Source organism: Pungitius pungitius, chromosome 7 (assembly GCF_949316345.1).
Source record: "Pungitius pungitius chromosome 7, fPunPun2.1, whole genome shotgun sequence".
In the NCBI taxonomy this organism is placed as follows: domain Eukaryota; kingdom Metazoa; phylum Chordata; class Actinopteri; order Perciformes; family Gasterosteidae; genus Pungitius; species Pungitius pungitius.
The window spans coordinates 12887782-12907541 of NC_084906.1; the positions used below are offsets into that span (position 1 = coordinate 12887782).

Consider the following 19760-nt stretch of genomic DNA (forward strand, 5'->3'; position numbering starts at 1 on the left):
TCTGCCCACGTACCTGTTACTGATTGCAAGAAGTTTACTGCCAGTTGTGCTATTTTAGTTCATTCAGTTCAGCCATTGACTCTTTTGTCAAAAACCACTTGCCGGTAAGTGCACATGGATATTATGATGTTTTTAGGGAGGGTTTGAAAGTGGCTTTTTCACAGATCAAAACCGTAAACATGTGTTGACAGAATATTGCTTTTTAGGCCACCTACGATGAGCTGTACAGTTTGTACTATATAGTACCCTGTTACCCACCCGGTGTGCAGGTAGTTCATCTCACTCCCAGAGAGTCACCCCCACCACACCTGTGGGCTCAGATGTGTAGTAGCGCCCCTGTAGCTAAGAGGAGTTTAGTGTCTTGCACAAGGACACTAAAGCAGATCACATGCTGACACACGGGCTTCAACCTGGATCCCGACATCTGGGTCCACTGAGAAGAAACTGTTTTGTCTTTACGGCTTTATTGCTGGCACAGACATAGCCTCTTTTTTTCCTCATTATATTGGTGCTATGGATCGCTCACTTCTTTCTTTCCTTGTCTCTTTATTCACGTCTCTTTGATTAAAGAGTATGTATAACCACTTGGTGGAGGCTTGATGCTGCGCCAGACATATCAATGAGAAAAAAATGACACGTGTGTACTTGTATGTCTGTGTGTGTGTGTGTGTGTGTGTGTGTGTGTGTGAGGCGTTCGTAGCCCTCCTGTGCAGCTTGGGGGATTAATGGCAATTTGACTAAAACAAAGAGACGCTGACTAGAATATCATTGGGTCGCTGTGCAATTACAAGGCAATGAGATAAGCAAATAACGACCAAAGCCGGCGATTAGGGAGGAAAAAAAAGACAAAACAGTGACTCCCCTGCTAATTAAGGGATGTGAGAGGATGCCAGTTGGGAGATGGGGGGGGGAGGTTGAAGGGCTAGGGTTGCGTGACACTTGTGCTTCCACTCTATTACTTTCATTCATGTGTCACCAGCAATGGTGTCGTGAAAAGTTCAGTGACCTAGCATGTTTTTTATCAAGAGTCGTTGAAAGAGTGTTCTGACCATAAAATGCATAATCTCTATATTTTGGGAGTGTTCAATGCATGAATGTCAACATACCCTCCTCTTTTAAATACAGTAAATAATAAATGTCTATAATTATTGTGGCGTGCCTTTGTTTTTCAGAGTGCCAAGCCGCCCCGCGTGAAGACCCCCCCCCACCCGACCCTCCCCGCACAGCCAGGGCCTCGCCGCTGAGGCCGGGCCACAGACCAGTCCCGCTCCGCCCCTCCCTACCCCTCCCCCCCCACCCCCACTTTCCCCCAACCCCCCCCCCTCCCCCCCTATCCCCACCCCCCCGCTCCTGCACCCTCCCCGAACTCCCCAACGAAGCCAAGATGGCCACCAGCGGTGCTCCTGGCCTCTCGTTGCCTCTGCTGCTGCTGCCTGTCACCACTCTGCTGCTATCGCTGCTGCTCACCAGCTCCCAGGCCTTATGTAAGTACCAAGACACCGACGAGCCTGGCTTGGCGCCGGCGGCGTCTCTGCCGTCTCGCGCGTCGCTCTTTTTCTTTTCTTTTTTTTTTTTTTGCGACCCATCGTTCACATGTGATGGACGGGTCGGAGCATTGCTCAAAGGTGGAGGATGGCGAGTAAAGAAAGCGTTGGCACGCCAGTGTGCCTTCTACAAAGACTCTTCAGGTGCTTTTTGATGTTGTCCTTTTGAGTTTGCCTTTTGGTGAGCATGTACAAGCCTGTAAGGCACGTTTCAATTTTTGATGTCTCATCCTGGAAAGGGGGGGGGGGGGATCTTCATCCACAGAAGGTATGCTGTTTGTGTGATTCTCACTAGAATATCAAGAGGTTGAGCTTGCAGGAGTAACCACCAGTCTTACGCCACTGAAGCTGTTGAATGGATTTTTATTCAGACTTTTCTGTGATGCAGATCAGCACCAGCCCGGCATTTTATAATCAGGAATGTCTCAAAATACTCCAACTTTAAATCACCATTCCCGTCTGTATACATTGTCCTCCATAACTTCCCACGTTAGTTAACAGAGGAGCGTCGGTAGTCTCTTATCCCACCCTGTCAACTCCTGCTTAGGATTTGTTCTGCACCATTTCTCTGTTAAGATGGGCTTTGAGCAGCATTAAAGAAACAAAGAAAGAGGAGGCTCTGCAGAGGAATAGAACAAGAGTGATGGCGAAGTGGGGAAGCTCTCCCTTGGGTTTCATTGTTTGTAAATCCTTTGCGCGCGTGTGCGCGCGTGTGTAGGTGTGTTCATTAGAACTCTCCGTGAATGTCTGTAGATCAGCGTCTATGGGAGTGGTTCCGTGACAAGTTTGTGCAACGTGTAAATGTGTGCAAATTCCCCTGTGGCTGAGTGGTTTTGTTTGTGTCTTTTTGTTTCGTAGAAGAGACTGAGCTATGACCTTGTCTCATTTTGATTGGATCTAATCTCATTATCCCCCTTGTTTCTGCCCGTGGAACTCTAAAAAAGTCACAACAATTGGGTGGAGGCGGCTGGATACACTAGTTCAAATTCACGTGTCACCATGGAGCAGTTAAATACATTTCATTTTAATGAGTGCCTTCTGTAAGAGGGACAGGTACATTCTTTATACCCTTACAAATTAGCGGAACACAATGAGCTATATTTCAATCGGAACAGTCTGCATGAGCAAAGACAAACGGCATAAAATGGCACTCAACGAATGTGACAGCTTAGGCATACAGCTCCAAAACTTTGTGGCGGTTCAGTCATGCTCGATTTTTCAGTTGTAGGTCATTGACGAGGTGAATGCATTTTTCCTCTTTTCCCCGCTGTCGGCCTTTTCTCTGAGTCTGAGTTTCTGATATTTGGTGAGTCTTTTCTCTTCAGTTCAAGACATTTTGAGGAGGACTTGATTTTTCTCATGTTGCACCAGAGCTGTCTGTTCTTGATTGCATGGTGGTTTGAGTGTCTGGTAGTATAATTTGAGTATCTTTCAGCTCAGCTGGCTGAAAACATCTGAAATTGCACTCAGACAGATGTCAAACAGATGTCTTTGTTCCCTTCCTTTTTGCCTTTTCTGTCTTACTGAGAGTGAGACTGATTTTCCCAAAATGAAAGCTAAGGTGCGAACGCTCCGTATCTGTAACATGTTGCACAGGAGGGCAGCTTGCTGCACGTCCTTCTCTTTCAGCGTGCTGTTTTTTTCCATCCACTTGAAATGTTTCATAGACTCTGTTTGCTCACTCTGGTTTAAATGCCATTCAGTGCAGTCTCCTTCATCTTTGAACTCCCACTCCCCTCTTTCTCAGTCACACGTACACACACACACACACACACACACACACAAATACACTAACAGCAGGGCACTCTCCCCATCTGTCAGTCGCTGCCAGTCTTTGTCTGCTCTGCCTGTGGATGTTCCCCGTTTTTTGTCGAGCTCTACCAACCCTCTATCGCATATAGCTCATTGTATCTTCATCATGTTCACGCCTTTTCAAAAGAAGATTGTCCTCCCCCATCCTGTTCACCAATTTCTTCATCTATTTTTTTTTGTCGTTGCTCTTTTTTGTCGTTCCCATGCACAAGCACGCACACACTCACGTCCCACTGGTGCAGTTGTCCAATTACCCACCAGGTGGACCGAGAGGCCTGGGGGGAGGGGACAAAGCTACAGACCCCCCACTTTGTAGCAACGCTTTCTCCTTCTCACACTCAAGCAGACACCCACACACTGTGGATGCCAACCTTTTTTTTCAGAAAGAAACGCCAGCTGAAAACATGATGTCATCCCTGGCTCTCTCTCTCTCGCCCTCGCTCTGCCCCACCATCCTTCCATTTCAACACAATAAATCAGTCAGAAGGAGGAGACATTTTAATCAAAAGAGATAGAAAGATATCACAATAAATCCTGCTAACCCAAACCGTGATAATGCTTTGCTGCCTGTGTGTGTGTGTCTACATTCGTCTGCATATTTGCATGACATTTGTAGTAGAAGCTATGTTTTTGTACAAGTGTTACTAAATGGCGCTGATTTCACTAAGTATAAGAAAAACTCCATTGTATTTGTGTTAATGGGTAATATTTGTATATTTTTATGGACAGAGTTGACATGGAATGCACAGTTTCGCATGACCACACACACATTAAAACAAAATATGTTCAATAACTTTTTCATTTGTTAACAATATTTAGCAAATTCTTCCCTAAAGTTAAAGTGTGGGAGGAGGTCACATTGGATAAAAGAAGCATGAGTACACTAGACTTGAAAACACGTACATGGCCTGCCTTCGAAGCCACTCCCTGGAAATTATTTGAATGAACATGAACAAGAAACACGACTCTTGTGAAGCTAGCAGTTTGTGGAAGACCCCATTGAGACCCAGTGGCGTGCACATGCAGAGTGCACACAGACACGCCGACAGACGGGCAGGTGGACATTTTTGTACTGCAAGACATTACCTGTCAGCATTCTTTCTGGCTCTGTACCTCACTGTCATTTTCTTCCCTTTTTCTTTTGGCCTTTCTGCGGTCTCAACAGTAGCATTCTTGGCAAAGTACTTCTAATAGTAATTGGCCAGAATCCACAGTGATGGGGTGAGGGTGTTCAATTATTTATATTCCTTTGAAGCTGCCAATTTGAAAAAAAAAATGAAACCCCTTAGTGGAGCCGTTATTTTCTTGTTGTTGTTCTCTGCGTCTCTCTGTTTCTCTCTCCTTTCTCCTTGTTTTTCTCTCATCCTTCCCTCTTCCTCCCTATGAATTAGATTCTAAATCTAAATTCTATAAAGTAGATTCTTTCAAATGTGACATGCGGTTGTGAGTTAGGCTCCACATGTTATTCTATACCCTGTTTCTGTCAGTCAGTCATCTTCTATACAGCTTCTCCTTAGAGGCTCGCGGGGGGGGCGAGAGGAGAGGTGCCCCCTGGACTGCTCGACAATCAATCTCAGGGCTGACATGGAGACAAACAACCATACACACACACACACACACACACACACCTGTGTGTAATTTAGAGTCACCAATTAACCTAACTCCCACAGCATGTGTTTTGGAGTGTGGGAGGAAGCCGGAGGAGACCGGGGAGAATCTAGCAGAGGCCGTGCAGCCTCCATCGAGTTGCAGGCATCAGTCGGTGCGGTGCCGCAGGTCGCCTGTTGGCACCTTCTGAGAGTTCCTGTTGGTTGATTTTTCTCAGTTCTCTGATGTTTTCTCTGACATGTTTACCGTACAAGAGGACTGGATGTTGTTTACAGTACCTTATTGCAATATAGCACCAAAGGCACAGTTTATGCAGCGTGATGGTTGAAATAGCTCTCCTTCAGACATGCATCATGGGTGATCTTCTTCTTTTTGGCCATCATTTCTCTTCTTCAGTAGTTGCCCCCAATAGTTTAAGTTTAATGTTAGAAGAACTCAGTTCATGACAGAATAATACGAGTGGTTGACATGCATGAAAGGCACTGTTGGCCTGTTTTTCTCTTTTCTTCCAGCATTTAAAAAAAGCTTTTAAAATTGTAATGCCTTCAAGGCTTTGATGAGGAGAAGTTTAGATCTTCAAAGGTTTTGGAAACCGGTCTCAAAGAAAGATGTCAATGCTTGCTTTTTGGGCCAATGATTCTTTATGCTTTCTTTTTCCAACTGCACAGGTGGTGACTTTCCTTATATATATAAGCTATATATAGCTCTTTGTAGATTTGAATTGACTTTTTTATTTCCTGCATTTTCAATGGAGTTGACTTTTTGGTGCCTTTATTTTGTTTATTCCTCGCCTTTGTTTTGATCTGACATATAAAACATTTTCCAATTGAAGGTTTTTACCTTCATTTAAAGTGCCAACAAGTGTCTTATTGTCTCAAGTGAGCTCCTAAATGACACAAAATTGTTCCCATTACACCTCCTCTGTGTGTGCTCTGTGGCCATTTTGAAATCAGACACACACTTAAGCTTAATTTCCCTGCTCTCTCCCTGAAGAATTGAGCCTATTTATTTCCAATAGGTGGAAGCATACTTAGTGTGTTTCAATTTTTTCTTAAGCCTTTAAACAAGGGTTTCAATGGGACCAATTTGTGAACATTACGAGTTTGCCACTCTTTTTAGAAATGCAGCTTTACTGTGCCAGCAGTGTGGTCGGACAAAATGTTTCACCTCTGGGTACTAGTGCTCCAGATCTTATTTTATACTGGGTTTCCACATCCTGCCACAAGTCCCTCATGGGCGGCAAAGCGAAACCCGGAGTTTTGCCGGTGTGCAGCTGACGTAGAAAGCACACCGTATGATGCAATGGGAAACGGTTTGCACAAAAACAAGTCTGCCGTCATTGCGTGTACATGTGTATTTTCCCAAGTGAATAGACTTACTATTGAAGTAACAATATTGTTTTTTCTTAGCAGTGGAAATCAATTGCTTTGAGAATTGTCCTGAAAGATGTGATGATGCTCTAAAGTTAGGCCTCTCCTCTCTCCACTCTTTCAAGATGATATTTCTTTGAATAAAATATGATAGAAAACTTGGAACTCTTTTCCAAACGGGTTAAATAATCCTTTTAATAATTCCTTTTTTTTCAAAGGAAGAAAAAAACATTTTAGCACACTTTTCCACTTTGCGAACAGCTTGGACCGCCAAGGTGGCAAAAACTCTTGAATCATTATGTCCCCAACTGCTTGGCACTCCAGCAGCCCCAACAGCAAATCCCATTTAGCCTTTCTTCCTTATATTTTAATTGGAAAAGTAACTGTTCCATTAAACCATTAAATCTTGCACTTTCAAAGTAAGTGTTTAAACCGCAATGCAGACCGTGGAATATGGCTACCGCTGGAGTTAGTTTCGACTGCCGTTTTTTGGTCACTGCCGGCAACGGCCGTGTGGGAGGGTCTTATGTTCTCGGCTTGTCCGATTCGGAGAAGGAATCGGAGGGGTGGCCCCCTTTGACTCACTGATGAACTCATGCATACTGGTGGTCAAATGTCAGGGTCTATGTGACCTCACGTCCAGACCACTATTGTGGATTTCACTTTCCTCAAATTTGGCAGAAACTTTCACTTTAAATCCACGTTGACCTGTTATGGAGGTCAAAGGTCCTTCCGGATATGGACATGGACCTAAACTGCAACGTGACTGATTGGCAGAGCGATTCAACAGTGGGATGTACATTTTAGTTGGGATATCCAGCAGTGCATACATGCTTATCGAGCAAACGTCTAAGCAGTTTCAGAAATTCACATCTCACCATCAGAAATGTTCCCATCAAATGTTGGCGACAGACTGACCGAGTTCTTCTCTCTCTTTTCTTTCTCCCTGGCCAGGTTGAGGTTTTTTTTGCAGGAGTGTGCTGGTCTATGTTGGCAGTGATTGCGTGTGCAAACCTCCAGACAAGACAAAGCATGACAGCTTTAGAGTAAAGGCTTGGTTTCCATGGTTATAGGGCTTGCTGAGGCTGGCTCCGAGAATTGGTCCTGATTGATTGGGCTTCGTTGCTTAGGCTTGAAGGGTGTGTGTGATCTACAGAGACACAGTGATCAAATCGTTTGTACGTGTATTGGTGTGTGTGCGTGTCTGCTGTTTGATGCGTCAACGTAGACACACATTTGGTTAAATCTATCTATCTGCATGTCATCCATCCATCCCTCTATCCCACCATGATGATATTTGTGTGTGTGTGTGTGTGCTGATGAAGGCTTCTAGGATTTTAAGTCAGGTCCAGGACTGATGGACTGGCAGCTCTAGCAGCTTGGCGGCGTGCTGAGTCTTTAGGATAGCTTTTAGGCGGATACTGCAAGCTGGGTAAATCTCTACCCCTCAGATATCCGTCAGCAACATCTCTTGGCTCTACTAGTCCATTTGACTCTGGTCTTTTACTGATGAACAATTAGGTTAGTTTAGAAATGAATCACACCAAATCAGTAGAAAATGTCCAGTAAGACGTATTGGATAATAAAAAAAGGGCTGAATCATGTTGGGGTGCCAAATTGCTTCCCTTTTCAGTCATTGGTTGTTTTTATTTTCCCAGAAGCACCCAGTGTTTACAATGCCAGCGTGTGTGTGTGTGTGTGTGTGTGTCTCCTATTTGACTAATATGAATATTGAGTTCAATCTAAGTCAGGATTATTGAGTAAATTAACTTTAAGTTAGTAACCCGACGTCATTCATGTTTCTCATACCCACTTATGATCGTACTTCACATAGGCAGCCAAACAGTTGCAAAGATGGAATGAATTAAACCTTTTTTTTTTTCATCCTTAGCAACATCAGTGGCCGAATCAAGTCTAAGTAGTTTGCTTTTAGTGTCACCCCTAATAGTACCAACCATTCTTTTCAGACGTGGTTGGAGAAAAAGTCTCTACGTGACGTGAAAGACATCCATTTGTAGCAAGACGTATAGTGCCTTTACCCAATTCTCTGCTTTTCCCTGCAAATCACTAAATGGCCGTGCATCATTTTGTCTCCCACTTTACTAATTCAGCAGATAATGGCTCCTATTTATGACCCAAGAAGCTTTTCTGCGTCAATTACTGTATTAGTCATAAAACCAGCTACATCCATCCTCTTATACCCCCACTACCAAACGACAACAAAAAGGAAGTGCAAATGGAGCCGTGTCATATTCCCATACTCACCTCCCACTTTCCACCGCTCTCTAATCACAGGGCCGTTGTATTCGGTGTTATCAGGTCCAACAGAGGTGGCGGACAGTAGCAGGTGGTAGCTGTATTAGCTTAACAACCGTCTGTGTGCCCAGCGTGAGTCTTTCTCTCCTCTTGCTGGCGGCTTTTGTTTGCCCCGGATCTGTTCCATTCTCTGGGCTTTGTGAAGATAGCTGGGGCCCACTGCTGGTTATTTTCGCTCTGCCCGTGTTCCCCTGCCAGGCAGATAAAGACGGTTCTCTGTGTGGTTATCTGGGCAGTGCTGGACATCAGTCTGTCTGAGGGAAGCTTGGGGAATAGAGAGCGATATGTTGGTACCAAGGACAAATGGCCACTGAAGGAGCGATGTCCTTTCAATGTCGTCCGTGGCAACATAACGCGGGCTGTTTGATGGATGTTTTAAATAGGTGGCTGAACTCTGTACCCTGGCTGAACGCAGCTAAAAAGCAGTGCATATCCTAGCAGTGTGTTTTATAGTCATACAGAATAGAATTATATTCAATGGTTTTATCTGTTGACTTCTTGAACTGTTTTAACCCATTAGAACCAAAGATGCCTCCCGAATAAAGGGGGCTGAACGTGGCCCACTATGCTTTGCCATTGCCCGTGATTTGTACTCTAATCCTGACGCCACTCAACCTGTTCCGGCCTGCAATTACTGAATGCATTTCAAGGTTTCAATTTCCGAAAAAATAAAAGCCGATGTCAACTGGCGCCAGAAGTGCAACGGCACAGAGGAGATAAACGTAAAAAATGGTTAATTATGCTCATCATAAATCACACACTGCATGCCTGTAATGAGTACACTGTCGTAGACGGCTATGGGCCCGGGCTGACTAGTGTAAAAACAAAATAATACATTTGAAAAAGCACATCAGTGGTCAAGTGTGTGAAAGGGAGAGCGTAGACCTGAAACTACAATTATGTGTAATTCCATGTCCCCAGGTTTTAGCCCGCTTTAAAGTCTTTGTGAAAATTGACAACAAAAATAACCCAATGACTGCAGCGTTACGTGAATGGGTCAAGGTAGGCTGAATCACTGGTTCAGCTTTCACTGCTGCCTCGGTTGGTTGCCATGGTGGATAATCACAACTGCATTTTCCAGACTTGGAGGTTTTCTCCGATTTCAAAAGCATCCAGAATGCCATTGGACCTAATGCAAGGACTATTCCACTCTCTATCAGGTGTGGCTTCAGGCAGTGTATGTGGTTCTAATAAAGTACATTGTCATGAACACCCACTGAACACATTGTACAGAGATGACACAACGTTGTGTATAGTTCAAGGGAAAGTAATCCGTCCCAGCCACCTTTCAAAATCCATTCAGAATCACAAAATCTATTTTTTTGTAAGGCGAGATTAGCATTTCTGGCAAACTTGACGCAGGTGAAAGGAGAACACTTTTTAAAAGTTCCCCACCTCCTCGTTCACTCCTGTTTTTCAGACATTATTTTCTGGTACCTCCCTTAGCTTTCACTAAACCTATTTTTATTTATCTTCCTGAGGTAACGTTGAAAACTACATTCAGCACATTATGAGAAAATCCTGAATCTATAAGAGTCAAAGTCAGACTGACACGCGGGCCAGCGCATCCATTGTACTGAACATCTCTCATGTGGTAAAGCAAGAGGGAGAAGGCGACTGGTCGAAAATGTCAAATGGTCCAAGGGAAAACTAATCACACAGCACAGGCCTTCAGCAGAACCACCGCCACAGGCCTGCTCTGTGTAAATCCCTTTTCTGTCTCGACAGAGGGCGCTTTGTGTGGGGAGGTCAACTGCAGAGGAGAAGTGTTGTGCGGTTTAAGAGTGGAAATTGAGATGTGAAAAAAGTAGGGCTGTCAATAGTTTGGAAATAAACCTAATTCATTAATCACAATTGATTGAGATCTTACTGGTAAGCGTAGAAACACACGTTGGTGGTTGTTATGACTAGTTTTGGCATTATCCGTAAAAAAGAATCCCCCCCCCCCTGGCCAGGCTCCCACCGTATCATCATTCAAACAAGCCTTTAAAACCCACCTCTTCAAACTCTTTCAAATACTCACCCCTACATGACTCGTTCTCCAGTTTTCTCTAGTTTTTCTCATTTTTTTTGTTTATTTTTTAGTGCTTCTGTCTTTTTCTTATCTGTACGTTTCCCTTATTTTTGTAAAGCGTCTTTGGGTACCCAGAAAAGCGCAATAAAAAGCAAAAGTATTATTATTATTATTTTGTTTGGCCTGCTACTTGGGGGCGTCCAGATGAACTTCGCATGCCTCGCCTCTCCTTTCCTGAAGCAGTACACACTTCCCTTGTCCTACACTATTTCTCGTTGCCTCGTCCTCTCTAAATATCCACTCCCCATCTCTCCTTACTCAATAATACATGCAGAAACTCTCCTTCATATGTGTTTAGTAGTGCCTCGAGACTGGTGTCGGCCTATGGTCCCTTAATTATTAATTTGACGTTATGCGGTAGCTGTTTGATCATCCTCTCATATCTGTATGATTCCAATTTAACGAGTTCCCCTGGAGAATCATTTTCTTTTTTCTCCCTCTCTATAATTCCAGCAGGCTTGTTGTTTTGAAGGATCTGCAACCAAGACACAAGCAAATTATCTGCACCAAAATGACTTCCCTTTTTGATGGACAGGCTGAACAAAGTCTCCTAGTTCTACGCCTGCAGATATCTGTTCATTTTCCAAGGGGGAGTTTAACCATTCCTTGTGGCACTTGTCACTGAAACACTTAATTCCAGACATAAAAAGTGGTCTCACACTGTTAAAATAACGTAAAATAAAACAAAACCCAACCTTCTCATGGCACAGCTCATGATCCCCTCTTCTTAGGGTTTGCTAACGCGCTGATGATATCCAGACCTATGTTCTCTAGGACGGCATTTTCAACCTACCAACCATCCGCACCACGCCACAATTGTTCAGCACTGAAACTGGGTTAGTAGATGAGGAAATGCACAGTTCTTTTATTCAATGCAAGTTGATTTAGGGAGTCCTTCAGGATAATATTTGGCCCAATGGTTAAATCTTTAGATGTCGATAGATCATGTATATAGATGTATATCTATTTATTTTGTGTCTTTGCCAAGCTGTAGCCGTGTGACGTGCATTTGGGTACGCGGTGCTGAGGGCGTCGGAGAGAGAGAAAAGTGTGGGATCGTGTGACGTTAAAAGACCCGTATCTGTGTGTTTAGAAAATAGGCTTCAGGCACTAAAGGTAATCCCACTTATCCAGCGCTGCCTCTCTTGGCATTTGCTAATGTCTTCCTCTTTTCTTTTTTTTTTCTCTCTCTCTGTCCTCGTCTTCCCCAGCATCGCCGCGGTTCACCAAAGTTCCCGTTGACCAGATTGGCGTCTCGGGGGGCGTGGTCTCCTTTGTGTGCCAGGCGACAGGCGACCCCAAGCCGAGGGTGAGCTGGAACAAGAAAGGCAAGAAGGTCAACTCCCAGCGCATAGAGGTAAGCCCACGAGCCCTGCTGCTCGCTGCTCTGCTCCACGTTACGCAAATGTCATGCAACACTGATTTTTATTTTTTAATTGCCGCCACACACTACTTTCACGTAACAAGTACGCTCTCTTGTGTTCCAAAAAGTGCTTGTGTTTGCTCTATTCCCCAACATTTTACCCAGACAATAGCACCGACAATTAGCTGCAGTCCTCCCATTCCTACCTCTCTGTCCTCTTTGAACTTGACTGACTTTGTCTCCGTTTCTTTTTTTTTCTTCTTTTTTCGAGCAATGGTTATTTCTCTGCATGGCGCCCCTGTCTGTGTGAATTGTTCTGCGTGTGCGTTATTCATGATGTTTGTTGTTCAGTTCTCGGCAGGCGCCCCAGATGGCATCTCTAAAAGTCTTGATTGATGCTCAGTGTCTCTTAATTAAAAAGTTGCTTTTGTTAACGTCGGCAGCGCACAGAGACCGACATGCACACACAGCAGCATGAAGACAGCCACATGGGAGGGGGGGTTAAAAAAAGGGACCAAAAAAGAAAAAGAAAAATGACAACATCAACGGGGGCTGCAGCAGCATCTCAACAGAGGACAAAATGAAAAGACAAGTTCTGTTTGTACGCTCCCTTCTTCTGCATGCATAGTGGGAAACAAAGCCAAGGGCGAGAAGGAGCCGCCAGATCGGACACTTCTTTCCCCCCGTTTAGCTAAAATGGAAAAAAAAAAACATTTGAAAAGGGGTTTTGAAGTAGTTATGATATCCCCCCCCCCACTGTTCTTCGCTCTCGACAGCCGCTTTGACTTAGATCGATGATGCCGTGCTCTGCAGTGTTTTTAGCCTAATTAGTGGCTCAGCCCTGAGATGTGCAGCAGTGGAGCAGCAGGGCGGCTCCAGACTTGTGCTCGTGTCTCGGAGTCATGCTTTGCTCAGATTTCTCAGAACCGAAGCCTTCGCCGGGACGCTGTGAGCTCCTCTCCGGAACGATCGATTTCGGGAGGAAAGGTTCGCTGGGAGACGAGCGGACCGTCTTCTTTCACCTTCCCTCCGTCTCAAATCAGAAAGAAGAGAATCTGTCTGGCTTATACTAAATGGAAGGAATAATTGGTTTACAAAATGCCACCATTTATATTCTAGCCGTTGACCCTAAGCCTTTTGTTCCAAATCAGATTAAGCTTTTAATGTCACACGTTGTACATGGCACAATGCTGGCACTGGGAGCGGGTAGCCACTTAACCCCACGCAACTCTACCCTGCCGGGGGCAGTCAGGGGGTCTAGTGCCTTGCTCAAGGGGCACTACGGGAAGTGATTGCCCTACCAAGGATGCCTTTTTCTTACTCACTAAATACGGTTTTAATCTTATAATCAATTTTGAGAAACTGACTTTGGAAAATTATTACAAAAAAAAATCTGTGCTAGCGATTAATGCTGATACCAAGTCACGTTTAGAAATCTCTAACCTTGTCGATGACTCTGCCCCACAGACCATTGAGTTTGACGAGGGTGCCGGCGCCGTACTCAGAATCCAGCCTCTCCGAGCACCGCGGGACGAGAACATCTACGAGTGCGTTGCTGAGAACAGCGAGGCCGAGATTACTGTCAACGCCAAGCTGTCCATCATCCGAGGTGAGTCCTGCATTTTGAAACAGAGTGCAGAGGGATAACTACAGGACGAATCTTCAAAGTGGACGTCCGCAATCTTTTCTTTGGGTTTTGCAAAGCCCCTGCCAGTGTGAGGGCTGTTCTTTCCTTTGAGTGGCTGTACTCAAGTATTTGCCCGGTAAGCCTTTTTGGCGATAGCTGTGTCAGCTACGTCTCACATTGCAGACAAGTCCTACTTATGTAATATTATTAGGTGTTTACATATCAAACATGCAAATTTTAACCTAAAGCTATAGAAATTCAAGCTTTGACATACGGACACTACTTTATAAGCTTAAGCTTTTACATGATTCATCACTCGAGAGGCTTAAGGAATACATGTGGAAACATTGGATAACGATCTCTTCAGGCTTTTGTGCAGATGCGTGAGATTGCCTAAAATAGACTCCTAGTACTCCTACTGTGAAAGATGTTTATCAGGGATCCATCAACTGTCCATTCATTAAAGAGGTGAACCTGCATTTGCTCATTATGAAAGCCCACTAGGTCCCTGAACAGTGGTGGACAGACACATTGTCGCACATAAACAGATGCAACATAACCGCTAAACTTTGTATCATTGATCTGCTTCTATAGCTGCTTGTTTTAGATGTTTAGATTCAGCAAAGATACAATACCACTTGTTTAGCCCTAGCTAAGAGGACATCTTGAACATTATTGTAAGCGAGGAAGCATGTGGTTGCATACTCGTGCTTTCCTCTGTGTCGTTCTACCTGTTTCTGTCTTATATAGACACACACACACACATGCACACTTGCACACAAAAACACACACAACGCCTTCTCTTCTGTTCTCTCCTGCCGCCATCTGCCATATTTCCAGTACTGGATGAAGCTGAGCTATTGCTGGCTGTCTGGCAGCACACGAGCTAGGCCTTCTTGGCTGTCGAATCCACAGGCAGTGTGGTGGGGTGGGGTGTTGGACCAGGGATAGGAAGCCTGGCCCAACATCCTGGGTTAGTTATTGTTAGCAACAAACCCCCCTCAATGAAAGCATGCTGTTGGTTGCTAAAGGGTATGAGTGCCTCAGGTGCCCTCCAAAACTCTTTGTACAGTTTGGATGGTGCTAATTAGAAATACAGATTACATGTGCCTCCCCCTTTGTGACGATTTTCATCTAGCGGTTCCGTGCTGTATCTGTAGACCTCTGATGCTGATCCACTCACAGTCCGCCTGTGTAGCTTTTGCATTCCTAGGTGTAATCACTCTCTTACACTTCCAAAAATATAATGGCATTAAATCATGCTAATTAAACCTATGCTATTTAACGGTCTGAACCCAACTTATTTCTGTGGTACTGTGAAAAGCATGTCCGGAAAGTCCTTTGCAAATAGTGTAGCCACACACAGGACAGGCTTGAAACAGGAAGTTGTAAACAAGGAGACCTAATTGCAAACTACATGCCGAGGCATGTGCATGTCAGTGTGTGCAGTTGTGTTAAAATATCACAGGACGAACCCAGGGCGGTCCACAGGAGCGGGAGGAAAATGAAAAACAATTGGAATCAACTCAGCAAGGTTTTCTCTAGAGCCCCAAAGGAAGACAGCATCTCTCAGACCCAGGCAAGACCCGGCAGTGAAGGAAGGACGAGAGTGTGATGATGGAGGTGGAAGGTGCGAGACGAGCAGCAGAGGTGGAAAGCAGGACGTCAACTTCGTTTTCCATGTTTAATGAGGTCGAGTCCACCTGCTTGAACCTGTTTGAAAGGAGATCAGAAATGATAAAGAGAGAAAAATAGAAAATCTGTGGGAAAGAGTTATAATTTCATTTATATAAAACACTTGAGATTTGTGGATGGAAAAAGGTGTTTAGGGCAAAAAGGTGAGAGGCTGAATGCAGCGAGGAAATGCGAGCACACGTGAAAGTAGAGCAAACCAGAGGGAAAATTGGGGAGGGGGATGAGAAACGTTGGCCAAAGATGAAGGGAGACAAATGTGGGTGTTGTTGATGATTGGCAGTATAAAACAGGTGAGGAGGACAATATCAGAACCTGGATTCTTGGGAGAAGGGCAAAGGATTATAGGATATGGGACAAGGCTCAGGGGGACGCATCCGCAGTAAACAGAGGAGTTGTGGGGTGTGATGTGGGGAGGCAGGAAATGGGTCGCAGTGATGCCTGGCTTGGCCGGAAAGCCATGGCAGCACCGTCCAAGGCCTGCAGCCCGAGGCACACACGCTCCTAGTCACAGAAAGAATGACATACAAACCAACATGCATCACACATTCGACAAAGACAGTGATCACCGAGAGACAGCGGCTGGGATAGACGGTGGACCGTCAGCGCGATCCCGACATCCAACTACGAGCTTTAATGTACTGTAGCGACTCTCGCTAATGAATCTCTGGACAATGTGCTTATCTTCTGGTTTTATTGTCGAGAAACAGGCTACTGTCGGCCGAACAAAAACACACCATCGCTCTCCAAAACAACAACAATTCCCGCGTCCCCATAGGTGGCACTAAGATGAGTGACGGAACATTGTGCGCCCTTCACTGAACATCCCAAAACTCTGTAAAGTGCAACGCCGCTCCAGAACATGAAAACACAGTCCGTTACAATACGCTGTTGGAGCTGGAATTACCGCGGCTGCTGGCACCAGACTTTCCCTCCAATGGATCCTCGTTAACCAGTATGGATCACCCAATTCATCCATAGATATGGCGCTCCGGATTATAAGGCACATGCGTCGTTTTTTTAGAAAAAAAAGGATTTTAAGTGCGCCTTATAGTTGCGAAAATACGGTACATACTTCAATGCTCGGCAGCACCGATCGAGATGTGTGCACATGCAGCAAGGATAAACACCCATACTGCTGATGTGCATGCACGTCACCACCTTGAACACTGCATGTGCTTACACTAACGTACATCTACAAAAACATGCACACAAAGCAGGGTACAGGCATTCTGGAACATGCAAACGCTTGACAACTCTGCAGACATTTATTCATGCAAAAGACATTAGAGACGCGCTAAACGCCGGCCCCATCATGTCTCACACAACCCCACGTTGTCTCCTGCATGGGCGTGGATTTTTTTCCGTTGGTGGCAATGGAAAGGTGCATTACAGATCGACTGTGACAACTCCTTGCTCCACTGCCTCAGCTGAATACATAAGATGGGGACCATCTGGCTCCACTAAGACTCGCACACAGTCCTCTGGGAGTCCTTGGAGAGGGACTGACAAGCATATGAAGCACACTCTTGAGAGCTGACTCTACTTGCGGCTTGCTCTGTGTTTTTTCTTTTGTTGTTGTCATGGGAACATTCTTTTCAGTTTTTTTGGATCTGCCTGTCCTTCAGGCAAGTGTTTTTAGGGTGTCAAAGGAAGACAAAGTGGCCACTGGGATGCTGTTAACTCGTGTTACTGTGGGGCAATCACGGGGAGTTATCTAGCTTTAACACTGTAGTCCTTTGGCCCGATGATTACTGTCGCAAAATGATTGACCTCTACGGCATCCCAATGAGCAAAAACTGAGATATGGATTTTTTTTTTCTTGGAGGACCCACCATTCAGATCACAGTAAAGTTAATTTAAACGCCAGTGACGGAGCCATGGGTCTGCTTTTTTTTCTCGTGAAAGTCTGTTCTGGACTGTTTGAACTCTCCTGTGACACACACACACACACACAGGTGTCGTTTGTCTGACTTTAAATGAGTGCTAGATGCCAATCATAGGTACGACCTACATGTTTAGCTGTGCACACGCCCACTCAGTCCCGCTCGCGTCTTGCTTATTTTCTCTTGCCACTCCCAACCAGGTGGAAGCAATCAACCATACCGTTCTGTTTCTCATCCCTTATTTACTCTCTCCCAATGCTTTCCAATCCTCTACCCTGCTGTCTGCATGCCAAGTTACCCGTCTGCTTTAGTTAAAATATATATATATATATATATATATATATGTTTAGTTTTGCCTCCAACTCTTCCTTACTCCACCCTGTCCTCCTCTTCTTATTCTGGCAAAGGATGCTTTATTCTAAAGTAGAGTAGATGCGGGTGAATAGCAGATGGGAAACAACATATTTTATTTACATATAAAGCTAACACCTGCTAGGATGAATGCCATCTTCCTCCAACCAGACTCTGATTTGGGGTTTTAGTTTACAGATGTTGGCCAAAAGAGAATAGGACGCTGTTTAAATTTGGACCCAGTCATGTCAAGTTACAGTACCAGGTGTGTCCAAACTTTTGATTGATACTAACAGGAAATACATACAGACTTCATAGATAATATGTTTTGGCTTTATAGCCACACGTGGATTCAGGTCAACACCAGCTGCTTGTGCCGTTTCCATTGCAGGTTTTAAATTGACTGATAACTTCACCCATGCCACTCTGTGCCCGTCGTGTTCGTGTATTATAGAGGGAGCCGGGGCGTAGCGGGCAGACTGTTTGATCATGTGGCCTACTAATTGGTAGCTCTCTTGCGAAGGAGCAGGTAATGATGAGTTTTAATGGGCTTCTGGATCCTGCTACAAGAACACCCTATGCACAGATCAAGCCCATTCTAGACACCTTTTATTATGGAAGAACGGGTGTGAAAGAAGGGAGGTTAAGGGGTTCGGAGGCAGACCGAGGTGCAATGATGAGTTGGAACAAAATGGTGCGGCAGTAAGAGGTAAGAAGAACCACAGTGAAGGTTAAAGGGATGGAGACCGATCAACCTTTCAAGCAGTAGTGGCTCAGGGCCAAGCCTTAAGACATTCTATTTCCTGTCTTCACTTTGGCTTTCTGTTGTCCATCCACCTTTTCCTCGGCCTCTCCCACAATAGCCGCACCATTATATTCTCGGCTCTCTCTTTCACACTTGTTCTCTCTTTTCTGTCTCTACCAATCTTCTTTCTTCGAGAGAAAGCACAGCCTGTTGGAGTGGACAGCAAGCTAGATGTTGGCGTATGTATTTACTAGCGTGTATGTATGTGAGACAGACATTTATCAAGTGGAATTCAAATAAAATGCAGAAAAGTTATAAAAAGGCTTTTAAAAAATGTCTTCGGGGTGGGCTTGGAGACATACGGTGAACATTATTCACATTTGCACATCAATCACAACATCATAAATACCAGTCTGTCAACTCCCAAGTAGATACAAATATTTTACCTAAAAGGATTTGGTCTTACTGACAAAAATGAATGAAACTTTGCTGTGAAATACTCAGATGCTACCTCAGCTAAAATAAGGAGAGAGAAAAGGGAGAAAGGAAGGGAGAGATGAAGGTCGAAAAAGGTTAGCCTCACATAATGAGGTGATGTTAAGGACTGTGCTCTTTAAAGGGTTGTTATTTTTGCAAGTTAAGCAGGAGTGTGACTGCTCCTTGTGTCTGTGATGCAATCCCATTTGAAAATTGTTTCAGATTCTGAGCCCACGCTGGGATCAATAGGAAGAGACAGTTTGAGAGAAGATGAGAAAATTACAGAAAACTTGCTATTCATTTCATCAGTATTTGCTGTGAGTATTTAGCACCAGCACAAATACACTTTTAGTTTTTTTTTTTTAAATAGTCCATTCCTGACCCCTTGGGTATTTGTAACCTCTCAAATTTTTCTCACAAATACATGTGTTGTTAAAGAGAATATTCTTCTCTCCTAAGACTTCCTTTTTGCAGTTTTTACATTAACACGTTCTTGCATCAATTTGTCTGTGGTCAGTTTCTCCTTTGGCTTTTTCTCTTTGTAGTGCAGATGTTGTGCTGCATTGTTTGTTTGTTTTTAGTTCAAAGGAGGAGGTGAGTCCAGGCCATCAGACAGAATGGATGAAAAATTAATAAGACACATAGCAGAACATGAGCAGCAGTGTACATGTGTATGAGAGACAGAGCTAGTTCGGAGTGTTTGTGGTCTGTTTAAGTTGGTATTCCGTTATTCCGTGTGTGTGTGTGTGTGTGTTGGAAGTCAAGGTGAGCGATAGAGAGGGAGTGAGAGAGAGAGAGAGAGAGCCAGCAGGAAGGCTACCCTGTAAGGAGATGGTGGAGAATATGCTTAGTGATTTTTGCCCCGTCCTCTTGTCCCATTCACCTGTATGCAAAA

General features: G+C 44.5%; 1 protein-coding gene and 1 long non-coding RNA gene across 18 annotated transcripts in view; both read left to right on the plus strand.

Moving 5' to 3' along the window:
- Window positions 1-1288, plus strand: part of LOC119216848 (uncharacterized) — a 79127-nt gene extending 77839 nt beyond the window's left edge. Inside the window, exon 3 of the long non-coding RNA XR_005120167.2 lies at window positions 1173-1288. This is a non-coding gene — a long non-coding RNA (uncharacterized LOC119216848). The remainder of the gene's footprint in view (window positions 1-1172) is intronic.
- Window positions 1289-1343: 55 nt separating this feature from the next.
- The window catches only part of ptprsa (protein tyrosine phosphatase receptor type Sa), a 116180-nt gene continuing 97763 nt past the window's right edge, over window positions 1344-19760 (plus strand). For all 17 annotated transcript variants that reach the window (XM_037469614.2, XM_062563364.1, XM_062563362.1 and 14 more), the window contains exons 1-3: window positions 1344-1484; window positions 11936-12081; window positions 13555-13696. In XM_037469614.2, the coding sequence (XP_037325511.2) occupies window positions 1385-1484; window positions 11936-12081; window positions 13555-13696 (388 nt within the window). In that variant the 5' untranslated portion in view covers window positions 1344-1384. The remainder of the gene's footprint in view (window positions 1485-11935; window positions 12082-13554; window positions 13697-19760) is intronic.